The following is a 24,885-nucleotide window of genomic DNA, read 5'->3' on the forward strand; positions in this document are numbered from 1 at the left end:
ATTGTAAGATGCCATTGCTTTTACTGGTGTATTTATTAAAAGCATACACACACACATACACACACACACCCCTTTTCCTCCTTTTCCTTTTAATAAATAAATAAAATTTTGGATCTGAGCTAGTCCCATCTTTGAGCCAATATTCCTAAGGAACAGGGAAATATTATTTTATTGCCATGTGCAGTAAAACTGTAACTAATACTGGTTACATAGTCACTTGGTACTCATCCTCAAGTAATACTGGATACACATTTTAAGGGAAAGACTACATACATTTGCCCAAGCCCCATCACAACTCAAGCATGTCAGTCCACTTCAGACGAATTTGATTATCGCTTTAAATAAAGGTTCCCTTCTAGAAGATTCAGAAGAGTGCGTCAGGGTTCTCTTCTGGACGCCCTCGGAATGCTGGGCCCCAGTGGGGGGAAGGGGCACAGGAAGAACCCACGGTAGGCTCAGTCAGATCTAGGGACAGGGACTCCGCCCGAAGAGCCCTTGGAGCTGATGAAAACAGGTAGTAGGGTCATTTTAATTTTCCAACTAAGGTCTTGATTTGTAAAGGTATAAATACCCTGATTTAGATGCAGCATAAAATACCCACAGAAGACTATTTGTAGGTCTTTTGTGGCCTTGGAAAAGCAAAATGCTTAATTCCTTAAGTCCCTGAGTGTAGTTTATGTTCATGGCGAGGAGCCGGAGAGGACAGAAGAGGGGGGTTGTCTCCCTGCACCTTCCTTTTTAATGCTTACTTACGCCGTCCACACCACTTCTGCGCTCACCGGGCCGAACTTATCTCGATTTTCCCTAAAACGCCAAGTGCGGGAGGCAAAGTTAGATGTGTTATTACAAATATCTCGCACCTGAGCAACTCCCTTGTGGCAGGTGAGGCACCAGCCTGGTGAGAAAAGACCGAGATCCGAGGCCTTTGTGTGGAGCGGGACGTTCAGGCTGAGATCTCCGCGAGTCAGATCCCGCGAGGCCTTAGTTATTATTTCCCTATGAGACGTCTTCATTCGACCTTCTCTGACCCAGGTCGCATCGCCCATCCCTGTTTCCTCACGGCATTTCCTTGGTACAGTGTTCCATTAACTCCGGTCACTTCACCACTTGACAGTTTAAAGGCGGGCTCCGTATACCCGAATCGTCTCCCTAGCAACCGCGTCTCCGAAGACCGCCGGAAAAGGCTATGATCACGTGCGCTGTGAACTTCCGGGTTGTCAACGTGACTTCCGGTTGTCAGTTTCTCCGGACGCGGTGGCGGCAGCGGCGGCGGCGGAGGAGGAAGAGGAGGAGGAGGAGGGAGAACTGTGCGGCCCCAGTAGTGGTGGGCTCCAGGGGGCTCGCCTCGTCCTGCCCCGCCTGCGATGCAACCGCGGCGCCCGGACGGGTTCGATGGCTTGGGCTATCGCGGGAGTGCACGGGATGAGCGCGGTTTTGGCGTGGCCTTCCCTGCAAGGTCCTTCAGCTCCGGGCCGGAGCTGGGCCACTGGGTGACCACTCCCCCAGACATCCCCGGGAGCCGCAACCTGCACTGGGGCGAGAAGAGCCCGCCCTATGGCGTGCCCGCCCCCTCCACCCCCGAGGGCCCGGCGGAGGAGCCCTTTCCCGGCGGCGGCGGCGGCGGCGGCAGCCTCGGCGGCGTGCCGGGCCCGAGCACGGGTGAGGGACTCCGGGAGCCAGGCCGGGGTGAGGGGACTGGCGGGGCGGCGGCCCGCGGACCCCGGGAGCCGCGCCGAGGGTCCCGCCTTCGGATCCTCGGGTTCTAATCGCGCGCCACACCCGGCGCCCTCCCCGCGTCCTCTGCCCTTGAAGCGGGCCTCCTCTCTCGTCCTCGCACGAATGTTTTCTCCGGGGTGACTTCCAAAAAAAAGACACCTGTCTTAGCTAATTCAGTGACCACTGCATTTACTTGATGTGGTTCGTTGTAGCTTTGTGTTCTGCAGAGTATTGTGTGTGTGTTTTTCAGCATGGACAGGCTTGGGCTCAAACCCGGCTCTACCGGTATTAAAAGCTGAGAGACGGTGTAAACGTCTGTGAGCCCTCAGTTTTCTCATCTCTAAGGTGGATAGAAGAATAACAGGGTTTTTTTTAAGGGTTAAATAAAATGAGATGTGAGTGATGCACAGTACGTTGTGGAGCAAATATGTGTTTCCTTCCTTTTCCCTTTTAATTAAAGCAGTTGAGTCTGTTTTCTAAGCCCCAAAATACCCCCTGGCATCAAACCCCTTTTTGGTAGAAGAGAAAATGTTTATACTTTCCCGTTTTCTTCTGTTAAAACTTAATGATAATATCAAATTGAGCCTCACTCATATTAAATGATTCGCTTGAAATACATAGAGAAGTTGTAATTTTATTCTTTTTTATTTTTAATGGGCTAGTAACACTTTTCTACTTACATAAATTATAGACCCTAAATTCATGTACCCCAGGGGAACTCTGTAAAGATTTATGGAATTGAGAAATGTACCCACCTTCTGCTTTTTTTTTCTGACCTAAAAATTCCTCTAACAAGCAAAAATCACTTGATACAATTTCAAGATAAGACTTTGAATTCAAGACATAATTATTTTCCAAAGGATTGTCAGAAGACCTGTCTTTTAATTGCAATACTTTGTGATTTAGATATTCTCAACATCTTTTTTTATTCATAAAATGGAAATAATGGCACCCTCTTCCCATTCTCCTGAAATTGTTAGAATAGTAGATTATATTAAACTAGAGGCCCGGTGCACGAATTCGTGCACAGGTTGGGTTTCTTGGCCTAGCCAGGGATCCAGCCGATTGGGGCCATCTCACCCAGTCCTGATGGGAGCTGGTGGCTAACCTCCTGCAGCCCCTCCTGCTGGCCAGGTGAAGGGGCCAGTGGGAGGTTGTCCGGCCAGGGGAGAGGGACTGTGGGAGGTTGGCTGTGAGAGCACACTGACCACCAGGGAGCAGCTCCTGTGTTGAGCATCTGCCTCCTGGTGGTTAGTGCACGTCATAGCAACCAGTCGACTGGTCGTTTGGATGCTTAGCCTTTTATATATATAGATATAAATGTAAGTATATTTATCATTGAATATAAACTATAAGTATATTTTAAACATCAGTTTTATTCTCATTTCTTCTATTTTGACTTGCAGGTATAATAAGATTGATTTGGGATAACTAGGAGGAATAGACTTTACATGCAGTATGATAAGCAAATGATGTGGAGCTGGACCAGTGATTTAGTGTCATGCAATTAGCTCGTTCACTCTGTCTGGTTTTCTTTCTGTTGGTCCCAAGAGGAGTACTGGAAAATTATAAATGAAATAATTCAAAATGTATATATACCTGCTACATAGTTACATTCTTAGGCAGTAAAGTTTAAACTGTTTTTTCATAATTTATGCTTTGATGGTTACAATGAGGAGGAGCTCTTAATGTAACTAGGGCTGTTGTTTTTTAGCACCAGTAAGAGGCTGGTGGGTCTACTTTGCAAGGTGGATAGAAGCTTGAGAGCATTATACAGTTAACAATAATAAACCTTCCTAATACCTTCCAGAAAATATGGTATTTTCTGTTAATATTAGGGGATGATCGGGACACACAAAAAGGGGAAAGAGCTGAAGGAAGGAAATCCCCTAACTTGGGCAAAGAAAAGCTATCTCGCTTATACATTTTCCAAAATAAGGGTGAACCAAATAATGTCCTCAGGGACATGTTTACATGGTCTTGTTCTAACTGTAAGGAAATAGTGTGTTGCTTCATTTAACAGAGCAGAGTTGAGAGAGAGTGGGGAGATGGGATAAGAGAGGAGAGAGAGAAAAGAGATTGAGAGCCCTTTATTGCCCATTTTGATTCTTTCAATTTAATAATTTTGTGGTGTTTTACTTGTGACTGTTGGTTTAACATAGATGCTCTCTACCACTAACAGTGAATGACTAATTTCTAATATGGGAGGTAAAGTTGTTGGTGTACGTATCAGAGCTTTCTAGAGAAAAAATTGTATGTTGTTTGCAGTCAGAAGTTACAAACTGGTAGCCCTTAGATTCTACCTGCAGATATGTTTTATTTGGCCCACATAATGTTTTACTGCTTTTAAAAATAGTTGACAATCTTTTTTATTAAAAGATACCGCATAAAAATAATTTTTTTTAGAAAAATCACAGCTAAAAAACCAACCCTGAGCCCACAGTCCCACATTGCAACAATGAATTGGAGCTGAAGAGCAATTGTGCCTTGCAACTTGCCACAAGCCCAATAGAGTTCTTCACTCATTCAGATGAATTCCCTGGCCCCTATCAGGACTTGACTTGGGGACCTGGATTTAAATGAATGTCATGTTAATAAAAGAAAATATTTTTTGTTGTTCTTTACAGTAAATCTAAATATTGGTTATGAGTAATCTTATTTCTTCTATTTTAGAACAGTTGAGTAGATTTGCTGGATTTGGTATTGGACTTGCAAGGTAATGTTTTATCTAAATAATTTTAATTTTTATTTATAGTTTTTACTGTTATGATAAATGATTAGTAGTGTTCCCTTTAGATTGATTCTTTGTAGCAGTAGATTAAATATTGAATAATATTTTGCAGAAAAAATTATTTAAAATTTATAAGTTAATTTTTTCCCCCAGTAAGGACAGAGAATAGTCATTAAATTTTATAATCACAAAATAATTTTTAAGGAATAGTGTTACACCTTTCATATGTATCTATCCAAAGAGTAAATCATTAATTCTAATGTTATCTATTCTCCTCCAAAAACCAAGTCATTTTACAATGAATCTTTTTTTTAAATTGAATTATAACAAGATATTTAGCAACATGGAGTCTAGGTTTCAGGTATAGTCGGCATTTAATGAGCATCTTTTTTCTTTTTTATTTTTAATGATTACTTTGTATTAGAAAAACCTCTAGTCTTGATTTATGTGACCTTTAGTGAATACTGTTTCAAAAATACTGGAATTGCACAAAGGCTGATATATGCTAACATAAGTCATTGTTTTAAACATTTTAATCAAGAAAAAAATGACCTTATTTGTATAATTAAACTTGAGGATGTTAATATCAATAGAAATAAAATTTGTGTATTAAGGATTTCCTTGTGCTGTAGTGAATTTTTCTTCAGTCTCACCGTTTATACTTAAAAGTTATTATCATCCTATATAATAAAAGTCTAATATGCTAAGTGTCCAACCATTCATTTGACCAGTTGCTATGATGCACACTGACCACCATGGGGCAGATGCTCTGACCGGTAGGTTAGCTTCCTGCTGGGGTCTGGACGGGGTGAGACAGGCCAGGCACACTCTGGAGCCCTTCCACGGTCCCTTCCTGGCCAGCCAACCTCCCGCAGTCCCTCCACAGCTGGCTGGCCGGCCCTGATCAGAACTGGGCGAGACGGGCTGGACATGCCCTGGAGCCCTCCTGCAGGGATCAGGCCATAACTGGCTCTCCGACATCCCCCGAGGGGCCTTGCATTATGAGAGGGTGGTTCTTGGGTGACACACCCCGGAATCGGGCTCGCTCCTCTCTGCTTCTGGGTGCGTCACCTGAGAACCCCAGCTGCCAAGTAACCACAACTCGGCAGCTCCTGCGTTGGTCATCTGCCCCCTGGTGGTCATTGGGTATCATAGCTACTGGTCGGATGGTCGCTTAGGCATATCTATCTATCTAGGTAGATAGACGCATCTATATATAGGTGAGTGTGTGTAGATGTGTGCATACCCATGCAGGCATGTGTTACTGTTGGTACTTAAGCCACAGTTGTAATTAGTTTGTGGGAAATATTTTCAGAACTATTCTGTAAATAAAATACTAATCAATTAACATGGTCATTGAAATCCCTATAACTTAAGCGCAAAGTACATCAAAAACAAAATTTATAGAATGAGATTCATGAAAAATAGATAGCTCTTCTGATAGGAACTTTGTGCATAAGACATCTGAAAGAAATTGAAAGGGGCATTTAAGTTGTCTAGGAAAGGAGTTTCCCATATTAGATATACAGAAATGTCGTTTCATCTTTATATTATACATGTTAGTATTATATATTATTTCCCTTGATTATCAGTTTCCAAATCTGGCTTTAATTCTTTTCATGTTGAATTTTGTTACTGGTACAGTGATTTGTAAACATGGTATTTTTTTAATTGTTTTTTTTTTTTTATTTTAAGAATGGGAAACATAAAATAATGCATGATTCTTCAAACAAAATTTATTTCAGATGTTATAAATTAACTTTTAAGTTATATTACATATGTTTATAAATTGTTCTTATATAGTCTCTTTACAGAAAATGTACTGGCTCATCCTTGCATTGTTCTACGCCGCCAATGTCAGGTAAATATACTTCCTATGCAATAATCCCAACTCTGATTTGAAGTACAGAACTCAGCCCAGCTGGAGTGGTTCAATGGTTGAGTGTCCCCACATCCCAATGAGAAGGGAGTGGAATATGTGCTTCATCCTAATACTTTAAAAAAATTATTTCACTTAAGTATTGGTCCTGACCCCCTGAACTGATTTTATGATTTGCTAATTGTTTATAACTTATAGTTGGAAAAATACTAACCATTGGGAGACACATATCTCCTGTTCCTGAGTTCTTTGTGGTTCCTGAATGCTTTGCCACACTAAATGTAATTTGACTATTTTAGGAAACAAAAATATCAAACCAAAAGGCCCTATTACATATGCTATATTATTGTGCATTTGTTTTCAGGGTTATATTTATATAACGATATATACTTTACTTTTAATAGTTATTTAAAGCCCTTTTAAGAGTAATTTTGCTTTGCTTATGTGTAATTTATGCTGACTTTAGAATTGAACTTTTGTTTATGATGTGACTCCACACTATTTCTTTCATACCCTTGTCATTTCTTGCAAAACAAAAATAGAAAATAATTATGAAATATATTTTTTACAGGTTAATTACCATGCTCGGCATTATCATCTCACTCCATTTACAGTCATCAATATTATGTACAGCTTCAATAAAACTCAGGTGAGAATTAGTGTATAGATTTTGTTAAAATTATTTATGTGTCATTTTGCCTTAGTAATAATTAAAGCAACAGTAATTTCTTATAATCTAGTTAATAAAAATATCTTAACTCTTGTACTAAAACTAATGTAACATGATAATGGAATCTTTTTGGTGTCACTGAATAATCAGTGAATTTACATCTTTGCCAAAATTAATTAAATATTAGTGGTATTTAATCAGTAGTAGAGATACTCAGTTAATTGGAATGTTCATCTTGGCCTAAACATAGGCTACCAAAAAATATTAAAATAATGTTAGAAATTAGTTTAGTTGTAGTTTTCCACTAAAATGTCCTTTTAAATAATGTCTCATTGGAAATACCAGTAAACATTCAATATCAAGTTTTATTAAGTCTCTTTTTTTGGTGTTTCTTATTTACCAATTAACAAAAATAACAATAAATTTTGTTTATTGCAGGGACCAAGGGCCCTTTGGAAAGGAATGGGAAGTACATTTATTGTCCAGGGAGTCACACTTGGAGCAGAAGGAATAATTAGTGAATTCACACCTTTACCAAGGTACCTTTTTTGGCATTTTCTCAATATTAATGTCATATTAAAAATATAGCAAAATATGATAGTTTCTAATAATACATTAAATTTAAAAACTTGATTTGCCTGAAGTAGCTAAGAGGAGAAACAGAAAATAAGTTTAATTGCTATCTTATTGAATTAGCGTATGATAAAGATAAGTGTTTCCTGGTATAGTATCTATTGAGATATATCTTTCAGCTCCTGCTGCTGTGTGTCAGCAACTAGCAATTAAGGAATAAACAAGTATGTGAGTAATTCCTGCTCTTTAAGTAGCTAGTTTGATGAAGGAGACACATGTAAACAAATTACAGTACATCATTATGTGTTCTATAATTAAACCCCTTTCAGAGCCCAAGGGACACTTTGCATAGAGTTATTGTTAGGATTTCAAAAAAGAACTGAAATCTGAGCTAAGTTTTGACTTATGGTCAGGAATTGACTTGGCAAAGGAGGAGAGGATTCAGAGTAGAGGTGACAGCATGCCCATTGGAGGTTGGAACATCTGGGTAATAAGTGTCTTATGCTAAGAATAGTGAGCATGTATGGAGTGGAATAGAAGGAAACGAGGTTAAGATGCTAAACTGAAGCATGGCAATGCCTTTGTAAGGGATATAGGTTTTATTCTCTGTGAAATTGGGAATCGAAGGTGTTATTTGTTGTTTCTTGTTGGTAACATATGGGTGATTTGATCAAGGATAATATTCAAGTGATAGTGTGGGAAAAAAAAGAAAAAAAGACTGTTGTAGACTGTCAGTAATATAGAAAAAAGAAAAAGAAAAAAAGACTTGTGCAGAACTGTCAGTAATCTAGGCCAGATTGAGAAGGGTTTAAACTATGGAATAGAAGAGAAAACAATGAGCTGGAGAGACATTTCTGAAGTATATTTGATAACTGGTGATAGATTGGGAATGGGCATATGGGAGAGTGAATTGTCATCAGTAACTGAGATTTCTAGATTGGAATCAAGTTGAAGAATTCATGAAGGAGAATAAGTTGGAATGGGAAAGAAGATAAGAAATTTAACTTTCAATAGATGATGTTTGAGATTTCTGCAAGACAATTAGGGGGAACATGTCTAATAAGTGGTTGGAACCGTGGGTCAGAGTCTTAGAAAAAAATTTGAAGCTGAAGTCATAGCTTTGAATGTAGAGATATAAAAGCAGCAGTTGAAACATTAGGATGGATGCATTTCCAAAGGCGATAATGTAGACTAAGTGACAGGAAATGGACCAAACACAGAATCCTGGGTAATGTGTGAATGCACACATAAGTGCCATACCTGTATGTGTATTAGGAGAGGTAATTGAGGGGAGTAATAAGAGATGATCACAAAACTCATTGAAAATAGCAGCAAACTGTAGGACAATAATGTCATCAAAGCCAAGAGAGGTGAATTGGAATTGTTAGATACATTTGCAGGGAGAGGGTAGAGAAATTGGGTAAATTTACTTGTGCACCTGTTTTCTCTCTGAAACAGGATACAGGTCATTAGGTGAAAGAAGAATGAGGGGAAGTATGAAAAGAATGAGGAACCTAGGTTCTTAAACTTAATATGTTCTTGAAGGCTGTTAGAAAACTGAGTCATGTTTTCCCATTAGAAATAATGTAAATTGAATTAATCTGTTCCAGATCCCCAAATGATTCCCTGCTTTAACTTTTCTTATATACAGTACATATTTAATTACTGATTAATCTATAAGTAAACACTTTAAAAATAAAAAGGACATTAAATGTAAGTGAAAATTTAACAAAAAAGAAATGAAAAATTTCATAATAATAAGCAGCAACAGCAACAACAAATATTCACAGCGTAATTCCCTGAGATGTTAACGTGAGATTTAGTTAACAGTAAAATGACTCATAATCCCGCATTCTCTCCTTTGTCGCCTGAGAGATCAGTGACTGATCATATAGGTATCATCATTGAAAGGGCTGTTGGTTTGAGAAGTGAATTGTTTAAGATGGGAAACATTCGAGAACCAGGTTCAACTGTATATGTTTGGGACAGTCACAGCTACTATGTGTAACAGAAGGCCAACCTTACTAGGAATATATTAAAGGAATGGTAATAGATAGTATTGGAAAACATAAATTAGTGTAAGTGCTATTTGGTAGGAATCTTGTGATTTTTCCCTATCAACACTAGATCCCAGAGATAGCATTAAAGATCTTGAATGGTTTGCTAACGTAATGGTGGTGATAGAAAGGTATTAGCCTCAGAAGCTACTGTGGTGGTTCATTCTATCCTAGTACAGTGTAAAAAAGAGATTTTGAATGGTTTGTTGATCCAAAGGTGGCCCCTGGCAGGTGAATTTTTGGGGTTGATAAGGAAGTGACGTTGTTGCCGGTACAAGTCAACTGGCATCTCAATCTTGGGATTCAGTCATTATAGGGAAGAAAATGAAGACAGGCAAGACTGATAGTAGGCTTTTTGCCAGTGTTTGCTTTCAAGGACTGTATAGTCTTGAAGGTCTTAAATTTCTTTTAACACAGCTTTGCTAATAAATGTTATAAACAAAACAAAACATTTGGCCAGCGACAAGTTTCTCATCATACTTTAAAAATCTGAATTTATGATGTTGGCTAACTTTATTTACCCTATTGCTTTTTATATCACAGGATAAAATGGAAAGTTAGTACTTGTCATCAAATGTTCTTGAAGTTCTGCCAGAAACACAAAATTTTATAAAAATTTAACAAATTTCAGGAATTTCTGTATGGTAAAATGTAAAGAATTCTACATTTGCAGTCAGACACCTTTGGTCCTGCCTACACCACTTTTTAGTTCTGGGAACTTAGGCAAGTATAATGACACTTCTCTAAAGCACAGGTGAAGTAGTAACTTTCACTCCAGGTTGAGAAGGAAAAAAGAAATGGGAATGGGAAGGCACAGAATTTTATCAAACTTTCTCATTCTGTAGACATACAGACACATCAGAGTATGTGGACATTTTGAATCATATTTAGGAAGACATGAGAGGTTATCTTTGTTGTATTTTATCTGGATAATTTTGGTAATAAGTCCCTCTCATTAATTAATTTATTTACTTAATTTACGAATATTTCCTGAGCACCTACTATGTTCTAGGACTAGGTCCTGTACTAGAAATCAGGTATACAATGAGAAGAAACAAAAAGTACCTTAGGTCTAGTATAAGGGACATTCATTAAGTAAAATAATCCCACTAATGAATAACTAAGTACCAGTTGAGATTGTTCACAGAAGAAAAAGAATATGGTTCTGTGAGAGTATTATAGGGTTAGGAACAGTGTCAATAATAAAATGACACTTGTTTTTGTGTAGATTATGCATTAACTATATATATTCATCTATCAAGTGAAAGAAACACGAGTGCCTGATGGCTGCTGAAAGGACAAATAAGTTGCCAACTAAAAACTGCATTGGATTTAGTGTCATGCAGGTCATGGGAACCTTGGCAAGAACTGTTTTTGTTGGAATAATTGGGTAGAAACCAGTTTGGAGTGCATTTAGAGGTGAGTGAGAAGTTAGGACTTGGAAATAGCAAACTTAAAAAGTTGGCTGTGATGAGAGATGAAAAAAATTAGCTGAAGATGAGAGGTTTCAGTTGGGTTGAGGGAAGATTTGTTTAAGAGGGAAGCTATTTGAGCATGTGAAATGAGAGACAATGGAAATTAAAGACTGCTTAACTATAGTTATTTAGACAATGGGGGTGGGGTGGGGACGGGGCAGGCTGGAGAGGATCAATGGGGGAGGGGAGAAGAAAACATGTAATACTTTCAACAATAAAGAATTATTTTAAAAAACAAAAAAATAAAAATTCTATTGTTTTTGTGTAGATTATGCATTAAGACACTATCAAATAGAAAACTATTTTGAGAAAAAGCAAGTCACTTCTCTCAGTTTTGTTGCTTGTTTGAAGGGTAGTTTTTGCTTGTGAAAACAGTGATTTAAATATATTTACACAGGTTTTGGTATTTAATAATGAAATATAAAAAGGTTTAATCACAAGTAGATTTCTACACTACCCTCTTTCCTGAAGCACTTACATGTGCTAATTTAAATTTCTAGACCTGTGGCAGTTAGCTTTACTCATTTTATAAAGGAGTAGAGAATAGATACAAAGAAGAAAGCCTTAATTTGTTATAATTGATTATAAATTTTATTTTTCTCTTTTTTACCTTAATAATCTTCCCTTAATAATTAGTTTTGTATTCAAAGGGAAGGTGGCCCTGTCCTTGCAGAAACAGGCCACAGACCCGTCTGTCCATAATGTTAATAACAGTTTCATGCTTCAAATCAGTGTCATAATAGCCTTGAAAAGAGTAATAGTGCCCAGATGATTGGGAAACCATGTAGCATATTTTGTTTTATAATTATAAAGTCACTGTCAGTAAGATGAAAGGCCTAAATTTTTTTGCATTTTTCATCTTAATCATTAAATATCATCTCGGCTCTATTTTTCTGTGGTTGTTCAGGCCTGTAGTATTCTAGTATTAATCAGAATGTGACCCGGAAGGTTCCCTAGGGTCTAATAAATCAGAGAAGGTTATTCTATTGTCTAAAAATTTCTCTGCAGACCTCTCAGTCTCTTGTAAAATGTAGGAAAGTTCACATACCACCCGTGCTATAATTGTACTGAGTCTGTTTTTACAGCACTTATATTATTAGTGATTAATTATTTTTGCCTTTTTAATGTAAAATATACTTATTCCTTTATCCCCTTATGTTTCTTATATTCACTTACTTGAGATAGAAAATGTTTTCTCAGTTTCCTGCTGTGGCTATTGTGCAGTAAGTGTCAATTTTATCAGGGGAACTTGTAGTAGCTAGTCTCTTCTTTATTTTACACCCTCTTTTCTTTGTTATTCTCCCTCTCCCTTCCTCCTCCTTCCCCTCCCCTTCAATCCTCACTCTCTGACTCTTCGTTTACTCTCCCTTTTGCTCTCCATATTCTTTTCTCTTTTTTTTCTTTTCTCTTGATACAACTTTTTCCTTTTTTGTTCTTTCAGCTTGCCTCTCCTCTTTTTCTTCTTTTTCCTGGTTTCCAAAAGTAACCTATAAATAGCAGGAAACACCCAGTGCTAGACCTTGGTTCCAGATCTAGCATTTCTTCTGTGTCTTTTGAACATGTCCCTGTGACCTTTTTGAAAACCTTTATTTTCTCAAAGTAAAACAAACACAATACCTGCTCTGCTGCTCTCACAGGGTTCCTTCTTGTGTCAGATGAGATGAGAGGGAGCAGAGGCAGAAGCAGACTTCACGTCAGAGACCAGGGTTTAGAGCCCTTGTTTTACTACTAACATTAATCTGCATATAATTACTTCATTTTGTTTATTGTTTTTTATTCCTATTCTTACATACTTTTTAAAGCTTTATTTCTCCCTGTATCCTATTCCTTGTTACCTTTTCCCTTTCCCACCCATTCTTTTTTACTCAACCTATCACTTTTTTAAAAATATTTTTTTATTGATTTCAGAGAGGAAGGGAGAGAGGGAGAGAGATAGAACCATCAATGAGGGGGGAGAGAATCATTGATCGGCTGCCTCCTGCATGCCCCCTACTGGGGACCGAGCCTGCAACCCGGGCATGTGCCCCAGAGGTAACCCTTCAATCCACAGGCCAATTCTCTATCCACTGAGCCAAGCCAGTCCGGGCTCAACCTATCACTTTTATATCTCCTTTAATTTCTCATGTTCATTTTTGTAATCAGTTATAACTTCCTCCTCTGTCACCCAATACAAAAATACTTTGAACGTTGTTTTTCTTTTCAAACCACTACAATTGTTTCAAATGTGTCCCAGAAAGGAAAATGTTTACCATTAGAATATATTTCTCCTATAGATTTTTTTAAATTAAAACTTGATTACCTTTTTGCAAGTTGGGCTAATTCAAGATGTTTTTAAGTAACATGACTTTTGTTTTACTTAAATTTATTTTTTAGGGAGGTTTCACATAAATGGAATCCTAAACAAATAGGAGAACACCTTCTGCTGAAATCGTAAGTGAAATTTATATTGAAAATTTATATTAATTTTTATAGCATTATAACTGAAAATTTTATTAAATAACTATACTGAAGGAAATTAGAGCAATGAAATATTTGAGAGACTAGAATTTCAAAGGACAAGTTACAGGGTTTAGGAATAAAAATCCTGAACTATTATTATCTTTAAAATAAATCTTTCTAATTTGAAAGGGTGAAATCACAACCTAATTTTTCTTTGTGTTCTTAGGAAGTTAGCAGAGGTCCTCAACTTTTTAAACACAAGTTGCCAAGAAAATTATTATTATTATTTTATTATTAACTAGAGATAACAAATTTATTTGTATGGTGATAAGTAAACTAAAAAATGTAGTCCTGAAGGCACTTAGTGATTTTACAACATTGACCATTTTCGTAGATTAGAATTTTACTCTTCACTTTTTAATTTTTTTTGAAGATTGTGAATTGGAAACCCCCCTCCAGCTTGCTGGCTCCCTTGGTGGGGCATTCTAGCTCATTATTACTTAGTGATGTTCCATTCACCTTGAAAACCTACTACTTGCCAGGACCTGGCCCGTAGGGTTAGGTAAGTCCCACCTTGATATTATTTTAATAACTATATTTTGCAGGCTTGCAAAGTTGTAATATTACTCTGCCTAATATTAGTGGTAGGAAACAACTTTGCAAAGCTGTACAATATTGTTTTTTAATAATAAAAGGGGACTTCACTTACCATTGAAGACTGGCTTAACTCTGCTGGGTGGGAAATCTGGGAATGGATAATAATAATATAGGATAATAGCAGAACTTGTTCAGATATCACTGAGAAGGCAAGCAATAGAATGGATCCCACACCCTATATTTTAAGTGTCAGAGTTATAGGCTTCATTACCTATGTGCAGGTAGAGGTCCAAACAATGACTCAAACGAGCCTCCATTCCATACTGCTTTAAAATAAAATCTATATTCTTTGCAGGCTGTCCCTGTGTTATTATTAATACTTAATGTTTCATTTCTAATTGTTGAATAAAGATTTTCTGTTACAGGTCTCTTAAGTATCTTTAGGCTATAGGTATTAATAGTTGAAAACCTTACAAATATAACTCAGGCTTGAATATAAATTATGTTGATACATTAAAGTAGATACTAAAAGATCTTATATAATAAAGAGGGAATATGCTAATTGACCCTCACACTGTCGCAAAGATGGCGGCGCCCACAGCCAATAAGGTAATATGCTAATTGACTGCCCCGCCCTCAAAAATGGAGCGCCCACAGCCACAACATGGCGGCACCCAGTCCCCCTCAGCCCCGCTTCACGCCTGCCTCCGGAGTCCCCCAGTCCCTTCAGCCCCCTGGCCGCCCACGGCCAGCCCGAGGCACAGGCAAACCTCGGATGGCGGCTGCCTAGCCGCCCAGGGTTGGCCGAGGCTCAGGTAACCAGGGCTGGCCGAGGCTCAGGTAAGCAGGGCTGGCCGAGGCTTGTGCTGCCGGCAGTGTCAGCAGCAGAGGTGTGATGGGGCTTTGCCTTCCCCTGATTGCTGGGTCACCTCTTGCCCCTGAGGGCTCCCGGACTGTGAGAGGGGATAGGCTGGGCTGAGGGACCCACCTCCAGTGCATGAATTTTCATGCACCAGGCCTCTAGTTTAGTGTAAGTATCTTGTTTCAATAAACTGATGTTTGTTTTAATTTCTACAGCCTAACTTATATAGTGGCAATGCCTTTTTATTCAGCAAGTCTGATTGAAACAGTGCAGGTAAGCTATTTTTTATGGTCATTTTTTACTTAATAATGTTTTTGGAATATTAAATGTATTATTTATGCCTGGTTGTATAATAGAGAAATTTAAAACAGTATCCTTTTAAAATTTTATTTTGCAAATACACTTACTAGCACTTTGCTGGTAAGTATATTTCCTTTGCAAACCTACTTCACACTTTTAGTTTTAATTTATTTTATCCCTTCCGTAAACAGCTGTATACTCTTTATCCAGATATCTCAGAATCCAGCCTATGACTTGCTTTGAATACAAAAAATCCAAAGGGTTGTGTTGTTTTTTTTCAACTTTCTAAGACACAACTCAGAATGGTTATGGCTTGTCATAGGTCAATAAATTAAGCATGAAACACGATAATCATCCTAACAGTGAGAAGGTAGTCTGCATAGTAGTTTACTAACAGCATTCTTATTAAATATGCTTTTTAAGGAACATTTGATGCTGTGGTGTGGTAAGTGCTACAAAAGCTAAAGCAGTCTCCTGCTAGTGTTTTAAATTGTTTTATTATTTCTAACCACAGGGTGGCGCTCAAGTACATCAAATTCATAGATTTTTTTTCACCATTGGGTTCTTACACTTAAAACTGTCAGATGAAGATAGTTTAACTTCATCTATACACAAAATCCAATTAATTGTTTATCACCTATCTGCCATCTCCATCATCACATCCTCTAGCATATTATTTGTCTTCAATAAGTATGAATTCCTTCTCTATAAACACCTCAATGGATCAGCCTTTTCTCTTGAAATTACTCTTTTCCATGTAATTGCTTTTCTGGCCCCATTGTTGATTATTTATTTATTTATTTATTTTAGAATTGACTTCAGTTAACAGAAGTTAACATCTTGCTACTCAAATATACTTTTCTCTGCTTTTGCACTTGGCATTGTGTTAAATAAATGATATTACCTTTGTTTGGGACTACAGCTTACAGTTATTACTCTATGAGATATTCTCATAAATAAGGAAAAAAACAGCAAGAAGGTGATTGTTTAAGAAAAAACAAGCAACATGATATTAAGTATATCAGAATCACATGTCTGTTTAGATCTGTGACTTTAAACAAATACCTTAACCTTTCTAAGTCTTAACTTTCTCATCCATAAAATGGGAACAGTATTTTAATAACTGGGCTGTAAAAATTGAGTTACTTATATAAAGTGCTCAGCTCACTATGCTTGTTTGCTTATTTAACCCAGTATCTACCCCTCTTTCCTGCTCCAGGTTCTACCTGCTAGTTGCCTCATTTTGATTTCTTTGGTCTGATTTTCTAGACATCTTTTTATGTCTTCTTAAGTTTCTCCTCTTGCACATCTTCCTCTTCTTTAAGTAACTTCTTTGCCACCTGTTCTACCATACTCTGATACATAGTCCTTGACCCTGTCTGCTTTTATCCTGTATTCACCATCCTGGAGAACTCACTCACTCTCATGAATTGTTTTGACTCTGATCTTTAAAATGTGAATTAAATCATCACCTCAAGACTCAGCGCATAAAAACAATATTGTCTTATTCCCCTGAAAATTAGCTTCCTTTTGAGCATCTCCTTTCTTATTAATGTATTATTGTTATCTTCACCCTAGAGACTTAAAACTTTAGTTCTTATTTTTAGAAATGTCTTGGTTTTTATATTTCTTTCATCCTTCATAACCAGGCAGTCATTATGCCTTCTTAGTTCTAAATCCAAAACGTAACTGAGATTTGTCTGTTTCTCTCCACTGAGAGGCAACCATTCCCATCCCTTCTTTATCACATACTTGGTTTATTATGTTAGCTTCTTTCTTCCTTTTTTACGTCCAGTGGGTTTTTGCCCTCCTGGGAGATCGTTGAGAACATTCTTCCCTTGAAAAATACACTTTCATACATAGATCTCCTCAAGACCTCCTTGGTCCCTTAAATATGAACTTCCTAGTGAGCTGTTGTCTTCATTAACAATCCTTGTTCTAGTCACTGCATTCCACATCAGTGTAAGATTGATGTTCTTCACTTTCAGTTCTTATATCCTTTTGCTGATTAAGGATCCACACTGACTCATACTTCCTAAAATCAATTTCAGACTTTTCAGCATAGTATTCAATTAAGGTTTTTACTGACTACACTTTACCTTTTCAGTTAATCTTCCTTAACTGATCATTTTTTTTAAACATCATTAAATATTTATTGAGTGTCAACCTATATCAGGCACCATTATAGACCTTGGGGCTATAACAGCAAACAAAACAGACAAAAATAGTCTGCCTTCATAGAGTTATATTTTTGTGGGGAAGATAAACATAAACAAAATCAATATAAAGTATACTAGGTGGTGCGTAGTGCGAAAGAGAACAAAACTAAAGCAAGGAAATTAAATAAGATTAATGGGTTGAGAGGAGCAGCTATTGTTTTGTTGTTTTTCAATCAGAAAGGCCTCACTGAGAAGGTAACGTTTGAGTAAAGATCTGAGCATATGAACTACTTAGATATTTGGGAGAAGAACATTCTAAGCAAAGGAAAAGTAAGTGCAAAGGCCCTGAGGTCAGATTGTATTTCATGTGTTTGAAGAGCAAAAAGGGGGGCAGTATAGTTGAAGCTCACTAAGCAAGGGGGAGAACAGGAGGAGATGAGGACTGAGAGGTAAGAGGATGATAAATCATAAAGGACATTTTATTTTAGGTCATTGTAATAATTTAGCCTTGACTTTGAGGGGCATGGAAAGTCTTTGGCATATTTGAACCAAAGAGTGATTCTAACATGTCTTCATTAGGATCTCTTTCGCCGCTGTATTAAAAATAGACTAGAGTGGGAAAGGATCAGAGATTGGTAAATGGACTAGGTGAGCTGATTTTAGTCTGTGGTTTTAAATGTATTATATTTACTGAAAACACATTGATATGTTCAGCTTGAAGCTTTTTTTAATCATTTAAAATGTAAATGTAAAAGTTTACCCCTTAGACTTAACATTTCTGAACTCTTGATTTCTCCCCAAAATGCTACCCCATCCATATTTCCCAACCCAGTAAGAGCCATTGCTATTCCACTTCCTCTGGCCAACAGCCTTGAGGTTATCCTTCACTTCTCTCCTTCATACCCAAATCCAATGCACCAGTAATTCTTATTGGCTGTAATTTTAGGATAAAAGCACAATTGACGCACTTCCCTTCCATTACTACCTGGTAGTCCATCATCTCTTTTCTGGATTATGTAATAACTTTTTAACTGGTTTCTCAGCCTTCCCTCTTGTTCTCTGCACAATAGCCAGTGTTAACCTAAATTATATCTTTTCCATCTTCTGCTTAAAACCAGATATTTTTCCATCTGATTTTTCCATCTGACTAAAAGCCAAAGTCTACTCAATGGCATGATATGGCCCCTGACTACTTTATAACTTCATTTTATACTTTCTCTTCTTCAATCATTACTGTAGCCAAATTGGCTTCTTGCTGTTCCTTTTCTGCCTGTCCATGACTCTGACCTGTATCACAAACTTTGTTATACATATCCTCAAAATTATAGATAGGCAGAAACATTGCAGATGATAATGACATTTATTCAGTGTCTTCCGGCTTTCAGGCCTTTTTTCACTTAATCCTATTATAAATTTAAAATTATAAATCCTATTATATATAGGATTTATATCCTATTATATATAGGATATAAATCCTATATAAAAAATTATAAATCCTATTATATGTTTATCCTATGGATAAAACATAGGTGGTACTAATTCCATTTTTATAGAATGGTAAACTGACTGTTAGGAGAAGTTAAATAACTTGCCAATGGTCATATAACCAGTAAGTAATGGAGGCAGGGTTGAAACCCATTTGTAAGAATTCTAAGCACTATACTACCTCTTTTGGTGTTATGGAGTTAATGTGTTTCAAAATTATTTCTAAGGAGCTTCTTGAGGCCGGGGGAACCAGGTGTGTCCCCACCCACATCTCCTTCTCTATTTTCCTTGTCCAATAAAAGTAGCTTCCACTTCACTGCTATCTGTTTTATGAAATTTCATTTGAAAAAAGAATTTAACACCTAGGTAACATTTGAAGTCTGTAAGCTATTGATGTTTTCCCTTTTTGGTCAGCAAATTAGTATTTAAAAGAAACCTAAAAAGACCCCTTTTGGGGGGGCAAAATAAGCAAATATTAACTTCCACTCATTTCATCATTTTTATTTTAGAGTGAGATAATTCGAGATAATACTGGGATTTTGGAATGTGTTAAAGAAGGCATCGGAAGAGTGATAGGCCTGGGAGTGCCTCATAGCAAACGACTACTTCCTCTTCTCTCCTTGATCTTCCCCACGGTGCTGCATGGGGTTCTTCATTACATCATCAGCTCCATCATTCAGAAGATTGTCCTACTAATTCTAAAGAGAAAGACTTATCATGGCCACCCAGCTGAGAGCACTAGCCCAGTGCAGAGTATGCTGGATGCTTATTTTCCAGAACTTATTGCTAACTTTGCTGCCAGTCTTTGCTCTGATGTTATACTTTACCCCTTGGAAACAGTTTTGCACCGCCTTCACATTCAAGGAACACGCACAATAATTGACAATACAGACCTTGGCTATGAAGTGCTTCCAATTAATACACAGTATGAGGGAATGAGAGACTGTATCAATACCATAAAGCAGGAGGAAGGAATGCTTGGTTTTTATAAAGGGTTTGGTGCTGTTATAATACAGTACACACTGCATGCAGCTGTCCTACAGATTACCAAAATCATTTACTCTACGCTTCTTCAAAACAGCGTTTGAGATATAAGTTCCCGATTAGTCTAAAAGGCACAATCTGGACACTTTGCTATGAAATTGTAGGGTATAAAAGTGATACTGGGGGGGAAATGGAATATAAGTGAAACTGGTAGAGAAAGCCCATGCTCATTATATTGACTTTTTTTTAAGGCCTAGGTCTCTTTGGGATCAAAAGTATTCCAAATTTGAAAACTCAATAAAAATAATACTCATCAATTAAATTCTAGCTAGTGTAGCACGCATACTGAACTAAAATTGGTCTTGAGCAGAAGCAAAAATTTATCAGCAAACACAAAACAAAATTTTACAGAACTGAATTTATTCCATCTAACTTTAATATTTATTACATGTTAATTTTACCTTCTTGGTTGATATTGGTATGCCATTCTTAATATATAGTATCAAGAGGTCATAGTTTACCTTCAAGCAAATAAATATGTAACCAATGATAATGATGAGAAGGATTAGATTTGGCAATCTGTAATCAGGAGTTGAAGTTTTAAATTGTATTATCCTTATATAACGTTTTAATGGCTGCATATTTATTACATAAAGCCATTTATGTTCACATACAAAACTTGGAATTTCCTTCCTTTCAACAAATTTTCCATCTTTAGATCAGCTTAATGCATAAGATGAAGTCACACACTTTCTGCTTAAATATAAAAATAAAATATTAAAAGCCAAGTTATCCAAAGATTTAAGGCAAACAATACACTTGTCTATATCCAAATACAGCATTTCGGTGCCAGCAACTTAATATTCGTCATATGTTTATAAAGCTTGATTTGCTTACCTAGTTATGTGAATCATCAGGCTGTTTTTAGAGCCACTCTTAACAGAGATAGAAAATAAAATAATCATGACAACTATTACTGTTTCTAAATTTAGAAATTGTGTACTGAAAGGAATGTCACTTGTCTTTCATTTCTGAATGACCTGTCTTAGTGGAGACGCAATTAAAATTCACCTGGGAATTTGTGCCTCTTGCCTTCTGTATAGTTATCATAAATTAATGTCTTCAGTTTTTATTCCAGGTTTGTTTAAAATTTCATACTCGAAACTAGATATACATAAATGGAAAAGCAGGTCTCTCCATATCGCCCTTTATTTAAACTTGTTTGGATGAATACTGAAGAAAAAATATAAACTTTAAAGGAAGTTTGTCCTCGCTTTTTATGGATGAGGTAAAGAGGTAAATTTCAATAAATAAGCAAAAAAATAATCAGTTTAATAAAAAAAGTTGTATGTTCCTAAATGGATGAAGCTCTTTGTGTAGTAAAATGATATGCATTTGACTGATCCATCATTAAACATTTTGAAGTTTCATTTCCTCCTGTAAGTGGTCACAGTTTTACTATGAGCCATGTAGCACACTGAAGTGCAGTGACTTTGCACTTACATTTTCCAACCAGATTTATATATAGATTTATTTTAGTTGCTAAATATCAGCGAAGTGGTTACTTTATGTGATTAATAATGTCAGAATCAAAAATGATATCCAGAAAGTGTGAAACAGTATTTAAGTAGCAACTCTCTTTACTATCCTGTGTTGTATGTTTGTGGGTGGTTTTTCCCCCAATTACTAAAACATACAAGTTGTACGTTTTTAAATTTCACCAAGAGAGGAAAAATAAAATTAAACACCACTGATCATATGTATTTTATGGTTATTCCTTCAGATTATGGTTTATTTTGTCCAACATATGGCATTTAAATTATATTTATTGCTTTTAAACTACTAAGTAAATTGTTAGATATTTATATGTCGAACTTCCTCAAAATCCTTTTATTTTTATTATAATCAATGAATATTATTTCAGACAAGAGTTAACTTCTGAAAATTCCAAGTTTCAGAATATTTCTGGAAGAGAATCTGAATGGAATCAAGTATTTACTAGTGGAAATATTGGGATCTTTCACCTAGCTAAAAATTAGGTATTTCAAGATTGATGGAAGTTAGCATGAAGATTCAGTTAGATAACTTTCATTTTGAAATCATTATAAGACTAATAATAGCTTGAACCACACACAAGTAAGGTTAGTCTTGTTTTCTGTCTCTTTGGAAAAAGAATACAAATTAACATCAAAACTAAAATGGAAATGTGGCCAAAAAAATTGAAATGTGGCAAGTTAAAATACTAATTTTTTTTAACCCCTCACCCGAGGATATATTTTATTGACTTTAGAGGAAGAGGAAAAAAGAGAGAGATACATGAAGAGAAACATTGATCTGATCAAACCCGCAACTTGGGAGTGTGCCCTGACCCTTTCGGTGTACTGGACAACACTCTAGCCGGCTGAACCACTCAGCTAGTGCAGAATACTAATATTTTTTACTCCATTCCAAATTAGTTGAAATATAAAAATCTTTAAAATTTAAGCACTTAAATGCTGGCCAAATATATTTAACTGAATTTAGAGAGGAATAAGTGAAACATTGGATATTCTCTTTCCCTTTTTAAAAGTGCTCTATTTCTTTAGTATATAGGTGCCAAAAGCAAATATCCATGCACTGCATTTCTTTAGGTGATAATAGCTCAGAATAATATTTGTAATTCAGTATGATTAATAGTATTATGAATGGGCATCTATTAAAATATTCCATAGGCCCAATGGTCCTTTCACACAATTGATTTTGGCCATGGACATGAAGTGTAATATGCTTCTCTTACATTGTATGATTTCTTAATTTGAGTCATAGCCAGAAAGCAATTGAATTAAAAACTGAAACACATGATAAATATTAATTTACTTTGTTTAGTGAATTTGTTCATTGCTTTGTTCATTGATTTGCTAAATCTGTTTATAAATTTCTTTACCGTGAGGTACCCTTTCTAGACCCTTGAAAAATAATTCCTAAATTTATCAAATTTAGTCAAGCCTCTAAACTTTCAGCACTAGATGCTATGAGATAGTTAAAAAGCAGCCAATTTCAAAATGGCTCTGGATTGGGGGATGTGATGTCTTGGTTACTGTTTTCACAAACAAAACTGGAGAGGTAAGGAGTCTCGCTCATGTACCTGACTACTCACAGCTGTCTTTTTAGTACTGGCTTTCTTATAACGGCACAAAATATTCATTTTAGGTAAAATGAAGCTTTTGAGCACAAAAGCTTCAACATTTCTCTGTGTTGATAGATCTGCTCAGAAAATAAAATATTCTGCTTTGATACTGGTCTTTTTCACATGCGATTCTGGAGAATGTTTGCCCTCAGTTTGCTTACTCCCATGTTTTAACATAAAGGACTACTTTTCCAGCTCTTGAAAGGATAGGCAGGTTTGAATTAGTTATTTTTAATAATACATAAGCAAATAAAACCCGCTTAGTAACAATCCACATTGCACTAGAATTTCAGTGATCTTAATGTTGGCATTTCTGCTTTCTCTTCTAAATTGTACATTTTGCTTGCTAATGTAATGTCTTTCTTTTGAGTCATTGAGAATCACTGATATGGTACCAAGTTGTATAGCACAGTAGCAACAATTTGGGATTTGACAATGACTCTTATAATATTACCTCAACTAGAAGAGGTGTTTTATCTGTATGTGTATTTTGGTGTATCTTTTTAAGTTGTTTTTATCTCACCGGTGTTTTAAATCTTTTCAGTAAGTTGTGTAACATGAAAAGATTCGATAAAATGTTGAAATAAAATTAGAATTTTTCTATTACTGAAATGTTGAAATAAAATTAGAATTTTTTTATTACTGATGCTGGAGAACTAACTATACAGGCTGGTGATATAGGGGTTTCAGAATATGTCACCCCAAAATATGCCGGGTTGGCATTTGTTTTAAAGGCACTTGAGAAATAGTGGTGCAAAAAGGACATTGCCCCTCTTTGCCCCTCTGAAAGTGGATGATAAAGTTACCCTGCTTGTACCAGGGGGGTAGAAGGCAACCTCATCCTACCAGAGACATGGAATTTAGGCCTGAAAGGGCTGTGTAAATAAACCTTGTTAATTCCTCACCATTTACTTTCCTTAGCCTAAACTCCTCTGCCTTGTCAATTCTTCACAAATGGATGTTTCAGTGTCTAAAAGATAATAAAACTTTCTGCTATGTTCACTTCTTTGCGTCATGTTTTATAGGGCTCCTGTATATACAAGCTTAAATTTTTCTCCTGTTAATTTGTCTTATGTCAATCAAGTTATTAGACTAGCCAAAGAAGAGAAGAAGGTAAATATTTCTACATCTAGATTGCAAAAGGTTACATTTTTGTAAGAAATGAATATCAAGAAAAAATATATATGTAAAATTAAACTTTTTTGCCCACCATTTAAAAAATCCTGTCTTAGTGATGTTTTTATGAATTTGACTCCAAAGGCAAGGGAAAAGAATAAACAAATGGAACTATATCAAACTGAAAAGCTGTACAGCAAATAAAATGACCAACAAAACAAAAAGATGTTATAAGACATTTGCAAATGATATTTCTGGTAAGGGATAACATCCAAAATATATAAAAAACTCATACAAGACCACCACAACAAAAATGATTTAAAAAGTGGACAAAGAATCTGAATAGACATTTTTCTAAGGAAGACATAGTAGGTATACTGGTTAATCGATTTTTTTCAATAGGTGGAGTTACACATATGTTGATATATATGCGATTTGATATGTATGCTATTTTGTATTGACAACAAGCTTCAAAATTTCATGTCAAATTTTCTGAAGGTGTTAACATCATAGGTATTTTTACACTTAAAAATGTCGAATTTCGTGCCCCAGAAAAAGCATTTCCGGGAAGTTTTAATTCATTTATTTTGAAGAAAAGTGCTGCTGAAAAAAGTTACTGTATACTTCGGGAAGCTTATGGTGAACATGCTCCATCTCAAGATACTCGTGAACACTG

At 36.4% G+C, this 24,885-nt stretch overlaps 1 protein-coding gene and 1 pseudogene across 3 annotated transcripts; both read left to right on the forward strand.

The window, feature by feature from the left end:
* The first annotated feature begins 1,219 nt into the window (after nt 1–1,219).
* SLC25A46 (solute carrier family 25 member 46) lies at nt 1,220–24,095 on the forward strand. 3 transcript variants are annotated; one of them, XM_036308334.1, is made up of 8 exons: nt 1,220–1,686; nt 4,390–4,432; nt 6,251–6,308; nt 6,898–6,975; nt 7,435–7,535; nt 13,475–13,531; nt 15,215–15,272; nt 19,453–24,095. In XM_036308334.1, exons 1-8 carry the CDS (start codon nt 1,365–1,367, stop codon nt 20,029–20,031), a joined length of 1,296 nt encoding a protein of 431 aa, XP_036164227.1. In that variant the 5' UTR covers nt 1,220–1,364; the 3' UTR covers nt 20,032–24,095. The 3 variants fall into 3 exon arrangements, with proteins under 3 accessions (XP_036164227.1, XP_036164228.1, XP_036164230.1); XM_036308335.1 differs by having other exon boundaries at nt 1,221–1,659; XM_036308337.1 differs by having other exon boundaries at nt 1,415–1,659; nt 4,395–4,432.
* LOC118657174 lies at nt 9,685–9,807 on the forward strand (annotated as a pseudogene).
* Nucleotides 24,096–24,885: the final 790 nt, after the last annotated feature.

Source organism: Myotis myotis, unplaced genomic scaffold, assembly GCF_014108235.1.
Source record: "Myotis myotis isolate mMyoMyo1 unplaced genomic scaffold, mMyoMyo1.p scaffold_m19_p_5, whole genome shotgun sequence".
In the NCBI taxonomy this organism is placed as follows: Eukaryota; Metazoa; Chordata; class Mammalia; order Chiroptera; family Vespertilionidae; genus Myotis; species Myotis myotis.